Source organism: Falco naumanni, chromosome 4, assembly GCF_017639655.2.
Source record: "Falco naumanni isolate bFalNau1 chromosome 4, bFalNau1.pat, whole genome shotgun sequence".
In the NCBI taxonomy this organism is placed as follows: domain Eukaryota; kingdom Metazoa; phylum Chordata; class Aves; order Falconiformes; family Falconidae; genus Falco; species Falco naumanni.
This window is the reverse complement of record NC_054057.1, coordinates 79,834,604-79,846,619: the sequence shown is the minus strand read 5'-3', so window position 1 is coordinate 79,846,619 and position 12,016 is coordinate 79,834,604. Positions and strand designations below refer to the sequence as shown.

At 40.3% G+C, this 12,016-nt stretch overlaps 1 protein-coding gene across 7 annotated transcripts in view; it reads right to left on the bottom strand.

Annotated features, from left to right (window-relative positions):
* Positions 1 to 12,016, bottom strand: part of EEF2K (eukaryotic elongation factor 2 kinase) — a 33,699-nt gene that overhangs the window by 19,624 nt on the left and 2,059 nt on the right. For 3 of the 7 annotated variants that reach the window (XR_005827356.1, XM_040590189.1, XM_040590193.1), the window contains exons 2-5: positions 6,268 to 6,592; positions 4,433 to 4,483; positions 2,494 to 2,594; positions 287 to 347 (exon numbers count right to left, since the gene is read on the bottom strand). Coding sequence is in view for 6 of the 7 variants with exons in the window: in XM_040590189.1 (XP_040446123.1) it covers positions 287 to 347; positions 2,494 to 2,594; positions 4,433 to 4,483; positions 6,268 to 6,513 (459 nt within the window). In the remaining variant the exon portion in view is untranslated. Of the gene's footprint in view, positions 1 to 286; positions 348 to 2,493; positions 2,611 to 3,994; positions 4,178 to 4,432; positions 4,484 to 6,267; positions 6,593 to 8,490; positions 8,689 to 12,016 lie in introns of those variants that run through there. The other 4 variants (XM_040590191.1, XM_040590194.1, XM_040590192.1 and 1 more) reach the window with 4 other exon arrangements.

The window sequence follows — 12,016 nt, the reverse complement described above, 5'->3', positions numbered from 1 at the left end:
ATGAGGCCAGCAGGAAATGGGAGGGAGGTCACTGGGAAGCAAACAAAAGCCTCATGTTGTTGATGGGGAAGGGCTGACTCCATGGTCTGCTCTAGTCTGGGGAGAAAAAGCTGTTGGGACACCAAAACATACTGGATGAGCTGAGGAAAAAGAAAGGCAGGAGAAAAGAACTACACTGAGATTTCAAAACTTCTGTATGAGGAAAACATATTGCTGCCACTATTCAGTAACAGGAAGTAAGTGGGAAATTGGCTGCTAATAAATATGAAGGACAGAGTGATCTTACTTGTGAAGCCATCTTGATAAGGACTTCATCTTCAACCCAGTCCCCAGTAACTGCATTGTACCTGCAAAATCAGGAGATGTACCTCTTAGAAAAATGCAGAGGGAACCCAAATCCTCCCACCCTCAGTGCCTATCCTTCCTTATCTCTGGCTGATTGTTACAAAGCGTTGCTGCCACTCCAACACAAAAACTTCCTGTCTTTCTACCACACTCCTCCCCTCTTTACTTCAGGTGGAAAAGAAAATGTATAGCTCTCTGAAAAGACACTGAATCCTGTTGACAATGAACAGATCCTACTACAGAAGCAAAACTTTTGCAACACTACAAATTAGGCTTTATCTGCTTTGATGTGAAATCTCCTCCGTGATGCCTAGGCGTTACACTAGGGGCACATGCTGGTTTTGGCTGGGGCAGTATTAATTTTCTTCACAGTAGTTGGTATGGGGCTGTGTTTTGGACTTGTGCTAGAAATAGTGTTAATAATTCAGAGATGTTTTCATTATTGCTGAGCCATGCTTGCACAGAGTCAATAAGGCCTTTTCTGCTTCTCACACCATCCCATCAGTGAGTAAGCCAGGGGTGCATAAGAACTTGGAAGGGGACACAGCGGGATGGCTGACCCCAACTGACCAAAGGGATATTCCATACCACATGCCATCATGTTTAGCATATAAAACCAGGGGAAGAAGGAGGAAGAGGGGGACATTTGGAGTGATGGCATTTATCTGCCCAAGTAACCATTATGCATGATGGATCCTTGCTTTCTTGGGCATGGCTGAACACCTGCCTGCCAACGGGAAGTGGTGAATGAATTCCTTGTTTTGCTTGGCTTGTGTGCATGGCTTTTGCTTTAACTATTAAACTGTCTTTATCTCAACCCACGAGTTCTGATTCTCTCCCCCATCCCACTGTGTGGGGAGTGAGTGAGCAGCTGGGTAGTAATTAATTGCTGGCTGGGATTAAACCATGACAGGGCAGAAAGAGCCTTACCATGCCCTACACACTGGACAGGTTGTCTCCTCCAACCCTGTGCTTGCAGAAACCTGGTTCTGGCTGGGTATCTGCCACAGAGCTGCAGAGAATGTGAGCAGAACGCAGCACCAACTGTGGCTGTGAAAAGCAGCAGGGTCAAGAACTGCCCAACACTGCACAAAGGGAGGAGCAAGCCTGCACAACCCTATGATAATATAGACTCCCCACCCCTTAATTCCCAACACAGTAAAAGCCAAATCGACAACCACAGTGGTTGAGTCACCAACATATGATTGTTTCCAGCCTGTTTCCCCTGACTTGCACCAAGTACTTCATGCATACAGACACCCATATGTCCCCTTATATATTCTGTACCACCCCAGTCTGCAGCAGACAAAAGAGCTGGAGATAGGAGTATCAGAGCCATCTCTTTTTAAGTATTCGAGTAGCCCTAAACCAGTATTATCACTTATTTGTATTTCAAAATATGCAAACTATTTCAGGACTGTGTGGCTGACCAGGGACAGATGCAGTCTATGGGGAAGAAAAGCACTGCCTGACAGCATTATGTGATTGGAAGGGAGGCCTCCCCAAACACTGATGCTAAGTGGTAACTAACTGGCCTCTAACTCCTACCCCTTCCACCCAGAAACCTGTGTCAGTAGGGTAAATGTTTTGGCAAAGCCTGTGCTAAAGCACTGAGAATACTTTAAGGGCCAAACTCAGTCTCAGCACGTACACCATGCTGAGCTATTCTGGGCTTTATAAGGATTTAAATTCCAGCCACATAAAGCAATACTGCATAAACAGGCAACAGTGAAACTGCTATTTTGGGAAAGGCACAGAGTATTATGTTGCTTTTTTTCCTAAACTACTTAAACTAAATATGCTGCCTCTTTATTGGAATTCATTTCCTTATTAGATTAAGTTTACAGCATTAATAAATCAAGTAGAAAATACTTTTCAGCCTTGTTTCCTGTATACATGACGAGACTCATAAATACTACTAAGGTGAGAGAGAAAGAGTGTGACACTGGTTTTCTGAAATATATTTTTTTTTATGATGTGCAGTATTTACATGTTCCTGGGAGATTCAGTTAAGACACTCACCTTGGACATTACTGACAGTTCTTCATTCATGTAATTACATATATTCTGCACTACACAAACACAGTCCTTGCATAAACCAGCACATTCTGCTTAACATCAGCATTAAAAGCAGAAAGACCCACAGACCTGTAACGAGTAGCATGTTCTGTCTCAATGTCCTCAAGATGAAATTCTGCCCACGGATCAGGCATGTGCTTGGCTTTCTGAATAGCATGTTTCCAGGTTTCCTGAAGAAGTTACAAACTGGCAGGTTATTTATAATCAGCAGCAACTCACAACAACAGCATTTTGTAGAGCACATCAGGATCCCAATGCTACAAAGATATGCAACTACATAAGCCCCCAAAGCACTCTTCAGAGCACTGACCAAGCAGTACAGAAGACCACTCTGATGTTTTATAGCTTTAAGTATAATGAAACACAGTTCAGAAATATAAAGCATCAGGCCTCAGTTTAATCTGCACCACTGTAAAGTTACTGAGAACAGAATCTGGTCTAGTATATCCCAAATACAATTTGTAAGACCTGTTGTAATTTGCAAATATCTCTAACATACACTGCAAATAGTGATAAGGCACACCTAGAGGACATTAACTCACTTTTATTGGTTTGATTTTTAACTTTTTGTAACTAACAGCATATGCTGTTGTGTGTATGCATATGTGTAAGCATAAAAAAGTCCATTAGCAATAGAGCAATATGAACAAAGCAAAATAAACCCAAGGCCCCCAAACTGTGCTCAGCATAGGAAAGAAGAAATTAGAATGTTGTAAAAATGGATGATTATAACAATTCCAGACAAGTAGCTATTTCAATCTCCACCAAGTCAATAGTAAAAATACCAAAGGAGTTTTCTGGAATATAAAGAAACTTCCTCTACCAGCCAATTTAGATGCTTTCACTTAACATTTTGATCTCCCTCTTTTTACACTGTACTGTTCCGAGAGAACTGAAGATATCATCCTGTGATGTCTCAAATGCCTTCTGCAAGGTGAGCAGGAGAAAAGGCCACTGCACCCCCACTAGTAAAGAAATACTGTGGTCTGAGGTTTTGTTACTGTCTCTCTGAATCTCAGGTATGCAGAAACAGTAACTTTTACAATATTAGTTGGCTTTTTTTAATTCTCTTTTTTTTATTTTTTTTTTATTTTTCTTTTTTCTTTAAATTCTCTGAATTGAAATCTATGTCAAAACTTTTTAAAAATACAGTGTAAATTCACGTTAGCAATGACATCAAGCAAGTTTCTGAAGCAGCTGAGCTTTTAAATTGTTCATTTCAGCTGTAGTTCTTCATATCTTGCAAACAACTTAAATGCTCCCCTTTCTGACAACAAAACTACAAAATGAACATAGTATTACAATAAATGAAACAAGTTTAAAAGACATACTGAAAAAGATTTCATACATGTTTCATAAGAAAAGGAAGTTGCCTCAGATCATGTGATGATACACATTTCATATGGAACTGGGGAATTCCATACTTGGATATATATGAAAGAAATAGGAAGAGACAGAAACAAGTAGAATTGCTTGGTCAGTTATCTATATCAAATCATTCTTGAGTAGGGTCCCTCTCCAAAAGGTGGTATGTGTCCATGCTAGGTAATGATTTAAGTAAATCAATTACTTGTGCTTGATCTTGTGAGGTGCTTTGTACAAAAGTTGTATTCTAATCTTCAAACAAACAGAAGCTGGACTTCGTGGAAACGGTGCTAACAGTGCAGTTTTTCTGCTGCTGTAGGCACACGGCTGCCATACAGACTAAGCAGATGTCTTGCATCCATTCTATTCTCGTCCACAGTAGGGAACACTGAAGAAACAACTACAGATACGCACTTTAAAAGAAGTGATATTTCAGAGTAGAGATCTAAAGATGGGTATTATTTCATTCAACAGATATCTTTTCCAGTTTTGACTTGATGACTTTTATAGACTGAGGCAAGCAGTTCTCCCAGACAATAAAATAATGAACAAAAAAAGGCCATAAAAGGAAAAAAAAAACCACACCACAAAAAATCTTAATGCAACTATTAGAGATGGTGTTCACATTTTCTTTTTGACCTACCCGACTATGGTCAACCACAGAGCCAATCTTAGAACGATGCTGTGTGTCAGTCTAAAGGATGCATGAGAAACATAAAAGTAGGAAAATATACGTGATAAGACAAATGATTGGCAAAGAGTCTCTGTTCTCTTTGTTAACTTTTTTTTTTAAAAATTCCACTGAAAAGCCACTCTTCGATTTAAGTTCATTCTTAGAACATTTGTAAACAAACCTACTGAGGTAAGTTGGTAATTTTTTTAAATTGGAAAACATGCATTAAAAGAGTCCTGTCTATTAACTAGCTAATTAAACATTGCTGAGTCCTGTTTAAAGGCAGAGACTTAATAGCAACTATCAATAGCCCACACTGCCATTAGCTTTGGGGTCCGACAGGTAGACTCTGACTAGACCAGGCTGTGGTGGTTTAAGATATTATCAGTCCTGGCTGTCTGCTTCATGGTGTTGGAAGTCCAACATTTCTGCAGCTTAAGCAGCAGAAGGAGATTGCTGGCTCCACATCTCAACTCAATGCATTTTATCTGTGATAGGGGCTAAAATGCCAAACTAGACATTGTGGACACCAAAGCATGGGCACATGTATTCTGCAGAAACAATATGATAACTTAGTAAGGAGGAAATAATTGCTATTTCTTAAGTCCTCACCAGTTTTATCTCAGGCCACATGACTCAGAACTCACACTGCAAACCCAGAGGCAAGTATTTAGTACATGCTAAAATGTACACACAAAAGAAGACTAAGCTCCCTATCAGGTCTTAACTTGCTTGGTACAGCGCACACTAAAATCTGTCCTCTTGTCTATACTTACTCTTCACCTTCCTTAGGAATATCTACCTTTCAATGTTTCTATTAACTAGCCCTGGTAAAAGTTTTACTGCAGACAAGACAATTTCACTTTTAATGAGTTACTTAGTATGCCAGCTGACTGAAATAAACCCTCTGGTATCTCTCCAGAAATAAAGCATGCATTAGGCATAACCAAGATTTTAGAGTATCTATTAAACAGATGTTAATATTTATAACAAGAAGTGTGTTAATAAAATATATTAAATCCTAGTCTAGACAAAATCTAAGAGACATGTCAGTTTACCACAAATGGTGCATATTTGGAATATCTAACCTATAGAGTGACTCACTTCCATTCCCGAGGCTCCATTCCCTGACCTGATCTGTGCAAAGGGAGCCAGCCGAGTGGAACAGGACACACTGCCAAGGACACACCATCTACATCCCCTTTGACCTCTCTGCAATGTTGTGACTGCCATTCATTTCAAAAAGGTCAGACACTGCTCAAGTACACTGTCAGGAACTACTGCTGGTGTTACACTTCATGCCCAAGCACAAGAGTCAACATGTTAAAAGCTGCCCCAGAAAGAGCTATAACCTAAACGTCTATAAAAAACCTCTCTCTATAAAAATTTTATAATTTATAATTTTATGTCCAAATAAAAACATTATGGATTGTTAACTCTGCTCGGCAAAATCCATAACAAAGTATCTTCTGCCAGGTCCCAATTTAGCTTACAAGTATCATCTTGCAAACCTCCCAATCACCATATTGCTTTTTAAATGGTTTAATCATAATAGCAGTGAACTGTTTGTTAGATCAAAGATCGCTAAATGAAGATCTCCCACTGAACCAAAAGGGACAGTAAGGAATTCCATGGCAGTGTCAGACTATTGGCTTAATGGAATTACTGGCAGGTCTGGAAAAAAAAAAGATTTGTTGTTATTGTTGTTGAGAAGTGTTAGTTACAAGAGATGAAGCAGTTAAGAGAATGCCTCGTGCCAACGAAGTAAAACCAAAAACTTATTGAAGGCTGGAGCCAATACTTACCTTAAAGCTAAAGGAGTTTCTAGGAGAAGAGCTTGAACTGTACTGCTCAGTTTTCGCTAAGTTGCTATAATAATTGTCAACTTTGATACCAGTAGACTTGTTAGAAACTGGATCATCAGTTATTGGACAGATAAAATAATTGTCTTCATCATCACTATGAGCATCAAGATAATTTCCAGAGTTCGCTGTAGTCGATCTAGCATTATCAATCCCTTCCATACGAAAAATAAGGTCTTCGTCTGCCATGTTTGTAAGAGGTCAGTTTAACTCCTGCAATGATTAAAACAACCACTACTCCAATGCACATGCAAATGGAGGGAAGAAGCTGGGTGGGAGAGAAAAACAAACAAACAAAAAAGGGTTGTTATAAAAGAACAAATGATGCATGAAACTCATGTCAGCACACTGGTAGAAAAAGAATCATTTGCATATGGCTCTGTAAAAATGATCCTGAAGTACCTAAATACTTACATGTGGCTTTGAACACTTCAGTGCTAGATCTGGGTTTCCAAACAGTTTTTTAATTTTGTTTGGGTTTTAATTTGTAAGGTTTTTAAATTGCTACAGGACTGAGAAAAGTAAATAATCAAGTACAGAACAGTTCTATAAAATCTGAGAGACCGCGAACACCACCTGCCGCCTATGACTGACATTTGTTAATGCTCCTATCTCCTCCTCTGAATGTTTTTATTCTTCCTTATCTGAAATGCTGAGTTTCACAATACTGGTCTTAGAAACTCAAGGGAGTTTTACATCAAACATTACGGACAGGTTTTAAATTTTTTTCAATACAAGTCTTCTCAAGGATATCACATACATATATGCCAATGAAGGGAGTATTATTAGGACAACATAGAAAACTGTGCCTCCGCTGCCGAGACTTAAGTTGGCTTTTAGCTCACTTGTTGCCAGCAGTTCACAGTGGAAAGCATGCTAGTAAAAGCGCAGCACATTGCCCAGACTATCCAGGACATCCCCGGAAGGACAAAGTACAAAAGAGGCAAAAAAAGCAGGCCTGCCATGCCACTGCTGCTGCCCAAGTGCACTCACCAGCAGACCACAGAGACAAGAGGAGGTATGTGTAACAAGTACTTCAACCCTTCTGTCTTTCACACTCTGTAAAAGGATTTCACTTTGGACCAGTCTTGTGCGATCTAAACAATCCTCTTCCAACTCTAAAGACAGCAGATACTCTCATGTCTGCTCAACAGCATCAAGTCTCTGAGCTGTGTTTGCTTTATATAGAGCTTAAAAGAAGAAAACATTCTCCCTGGTTAACAGCCCTTTTCCAAAGAAGTCAGAAAGCTTGATTTTGACATTGGTTGTTACAACTTTTTAGTAGCCAGACTGTGAGAGAACAGAATAGGTAGGGTTTGGCTTCTCCTGGGTCCTAGCTTAGAAGTAAACTATGCAAATTGAAAGTAAAAGCAACAATGTGAGACAGGCAGGTCATGGGGTTTTATTAAAATCTGTTCAACTATTTCTACACCCAGAATGTGGCCTCAGTGAAATATTTACCTAGAATGTCTTCTGACACATTAAACAATGCAAACAATATTAAACACGGTAAACAATATGGGAAGTTCCATATGGGTATGGGAACTGCAGCTCTGCCAAGTCTCCTCTCTTACTGTAGCTTTTCCAAATTAGTGACACCAGTTTCAGGGAGGCAGAGCACAGCACAGACACTACAGCCCAACTGCTGCAATAGACATATGTTATATATATATATAAAAAAGTGAATCATGGAAGTACTTTTCCTGGCACTTGGGTTTCACTCCTGGAGGTACTGCAGTGGGAACATGCCCAACAGCCTCCACCTTAGAAACAGCTTGTGATGATTCAGCACAACTCAAAACTAAATTTCTACAGTCCCAAGCTACAGAAGGTCAGCATTGTGTCTTTCACACATTACCGGCCATACAGACGCAAACAGTTTGTATTCTTCCACATTTTACAGTCCAGAGCCATCAGCAGTAGGACACCAACATTTACTTTCAGCGGTATGTTGCCCGTTTCTAGACCTTAAGTCTCCCCTTCCCCCCCACAACACAGCTTCAGCAAAGAGGCCTCTGAAACACAAGGGGGCAGGTGGCTGTGACACCCCTGGAATAGGGTAACTTTACATCTTCTGGGCAAAAGCTCATTTTAGTCCATCATGTATAACATATGCTGCCAAGCAGAAGGCTAGGGATATATGCCCAAGTAGGAAACAGCTGCTACCTGCCAGCATCCCTGCCTCCTGTTGAGCGTGGTGCCTTTGCTTCAGAGTGCTTCTCCATAGCTGAGGCTCCTTTTCCACACTGCCAGGCTATTTCCCAGACACTCTTGCACTTAAAGCTCTTTTCTTCCTCTGAACTCTTGTCCTTTTCCTGCTGAGCCCACTCACGTGATCAAGTACACATCTACGGAGGTTTCTAGCTATTGAGGAAGATACAAACAGCCAGAGTGGAGCAGGTCCACGATTCATCTAATATGCGCTGCTGCTTTGAAAAGCAAAGAAACCTTCACAGAACAATAATCCGCCCCTATCACATGTATTTATAATTGGTCACAGCTCACATTTTCCGAAACGCTATTCTCATTAACTGCACTATCACTAGGTTTCAGAGTCATTTCCTGAAGTCTCTAACACCTGTCTCTGCCAAATTTAATGACTTTCTGTAAAGACTTTAATACCCAATCACATCAAAAGCTCAGACCACATTAAAGTGAACACACAGACCAAAGTGAAATTACCTTTCTGCTATACACTTCTGTTAATTGTTTCTTCTATCGAGAGTAAAACATGCATCTGATTCCCCTATAACTGTATCCTGCTTGCAGCTTTCCAGGTCACTCCACTGTTTCTTGTTGCATTTTTATTCAATTCTGAGGTCCATCGGCAAATCTGATCGCAGCCAAGCTCACAGAAAAGAATAACCTGACTCATTAAAACTGACCAGGAGAATGCAACACCTGGGCAAGAACCCAGTGGGCACCAACACAGCACAGCTTCCTCCACACCACAAATACTGCGGTGAACTGGGGGCAGGTGTGAAGAGCAGGACGGTTTGTATTGAGAGTCTGACATCCTCACCATCTGCCTCTCAGGGATTTACTTCAGACTAACCCTAGTCCGATCTCAGGGAGTGGATACCACCAGTGGCTGCACTACGTTCTCAAGTTTCATGTACAAGGAGTTTAGTTTGCCAGCTCTGAGACTGCTTTTCAACATGACTCAAAGTGCAATGAGCTGAAATGATCAGGAGACTCCCTTCAGAAGCACTTCTCTGATTAGAATAAAAAGCCAGCATAGGCTTACCCACGGGAAGGCTGGAAAGGGACAGACACACAAGGGACAGGGCTACTGCTTGATTTTACTGTACTTTCCCTCCTTAAGAATAATAAAGCGGCTGTACTAACTGCATCATGGCTCTTAAACCACTATCAGTGCTTAAGAGTATTTTCTTTGAAGCAATTGGAAACCAGTAGCACAAGCACAAACTTCCAGGCACACTCCAATTAATAGGAACATTTTCTCTTCATTTTAGCTTTGATTATTCACATTGCTCTGCTGCATGAAAAACAGGAAAGGGTTAGATGAATGCAAAATAATCATACAAATCTTCACACAGATTGAGCCAAGTTTAAACAAATATTTGCTGGCAAGTCTGCCACTGAATTTTGCTGGCTGTCCAAATGGGTCCTGTGAGCATTACAGTCAGGTCTGCCTTGTTTTGTTCTTGATTAGAGGGCAGAAGTAGACTACACAAAGCAGCATATATTCATTTGTTTCACATGAGATAGAGCTTAAAAGACATTTGGTCCTGGAGCCCTGAAAACAACTATTTGAGCTTACAGAGTATTGCACTTAATTTGTTCTCAATATTATATAAGTATCACCCTTACTTACGACATCTATCTAATGGAAGTATCATTTGTTTTCCAAGCTAGAAAAATGAAATGTAGTAATGATCAAAGCCCTTGCAAGAGGTGGAAGTCTACATAGATACTTTGAAAATACCTGCACCTACAAAAGAGAGGATTAGTTAGAATTTTCAAAATTTGGCCCCAACACTGGCTGTGCAACAACATGCAACTTCAAGCAGACACTTCTAAGTGTCCCATCAATAGCTTAGCTCTAGAGAAACCTCACCCAACCAGCTAAATCAGGGATTTTCACATAGCTAGCCTAAAAAGGCAACTATAGAAGAAGGTTTGCAGCTTTGCTTCACTGTTAGTCCTCAGCCCTGTGCATATTCAGCCTTCTTTCTCCATTAAATATTAACAGATAGATACACTCCTACAGCAGTATTCATAGCTGCAGGTCTTACACCATGGCTACCAAAACATGGTCACCACAGAAACAATGCCTTATTGTATGGCAGCTTTCACCAGCAATATTATGTTGTTGGTTACTGCCTTTCTGATGGTGGTAGCATTCTCACAGCTCAGCTAGCACCACAGGTAATACCAACACTCCACCTACATCAGGCAGCATCACCTACAGCAAACCACTGCTGAAAGAGGTCTGAGCCAACTCATCTGACTTTGCACCAAAGCAGATTTGGAGCATGCATATGACCAGCTCTTCTAGCAAAGACTACATGACAGCTGTAATTTTGGGAAAGAGGCAGTAGCACATAACTGGAAGGGGAAGGTATCCTCAGCTGCCACTACCTTACCCTCATTTTTACTGAGATCATCTTAGCAGTGTCTAATGAGTATTCGAGAACATTAACCTCTACTACTTGTCAGCACACACAAACAGCAGATGTAAAACGATGCTTCAAATCTGGGACTAACTCCAGGATATACTGTAGCACCGGACTAGCCTCATTACCCACAACTGCTGTCCTGCACTCATTTCTACTGCTGCAGTCGCACATGCATCAGCAGACCCACTGGGTCTGAGAAGAAGCAGCAACAAGAATGCAGGTGTATGCAGCAAGGATTGCAAACATTCATGATCCCTGTGACTTGCTGTGTAAATGGAAAATCATCACACAAATCAGTTTGTATTTAAAGCTAATGGTGTTTATTAAACTCTCTGTGTTTTTCTTAGAATCACACTTCTTGTAAAGGACTTGCGGTGTTTACTTTGGAAGCGTATTAACTAAAAACTGCCCTCACACAGCATGCTCTTTGAAACAGAATTCAATAATCAAACTTTAAACTACATAAACACTACTTTAAACTTCACAGTTTATTCAACAAAAAGCCCTACAAAAAAGCCTGAGCTTCATCCCACATCTTATATTCTCTACTTTTTACATTATGGCATAAAGCTGTACTATCTAGGAATTGCTGTTATTTTTGCTATGTTTTGATCATTTAGCCTTTAATATGAACCACAGAAACTTTCCTAGGGCTAAGCAGCAAAGAGAGGCAGACTGAACAGGATGTAGCCTACAAGCATGCATTATCACACACAACCTATAATTTAAACTACCCACTCCAATCCACTTTGAAAATTTATTCCATGTTTTTAATCAACTTTGTACTACGTGATTCAAAATGAAGATAATTTATGATACAGTTGGTTATTAAATATGTTCAAGTCTATTAATTTTGGGGTTTTCCAATGCCTGTCTAAAGTACTTTTCTCCTCTTCTCTTTATATCCAAGAGTCACACCACCAGGAGAAGCAGGTGTGTTGCAAGGACAATCCACTGTGTTGTCACGTGCAGTCCATATGCAAACACAGATAAACAGAGGGGAAAATTCACATCACAGTGCTGTCAGAATATGACTTGTTTCTTGTAGG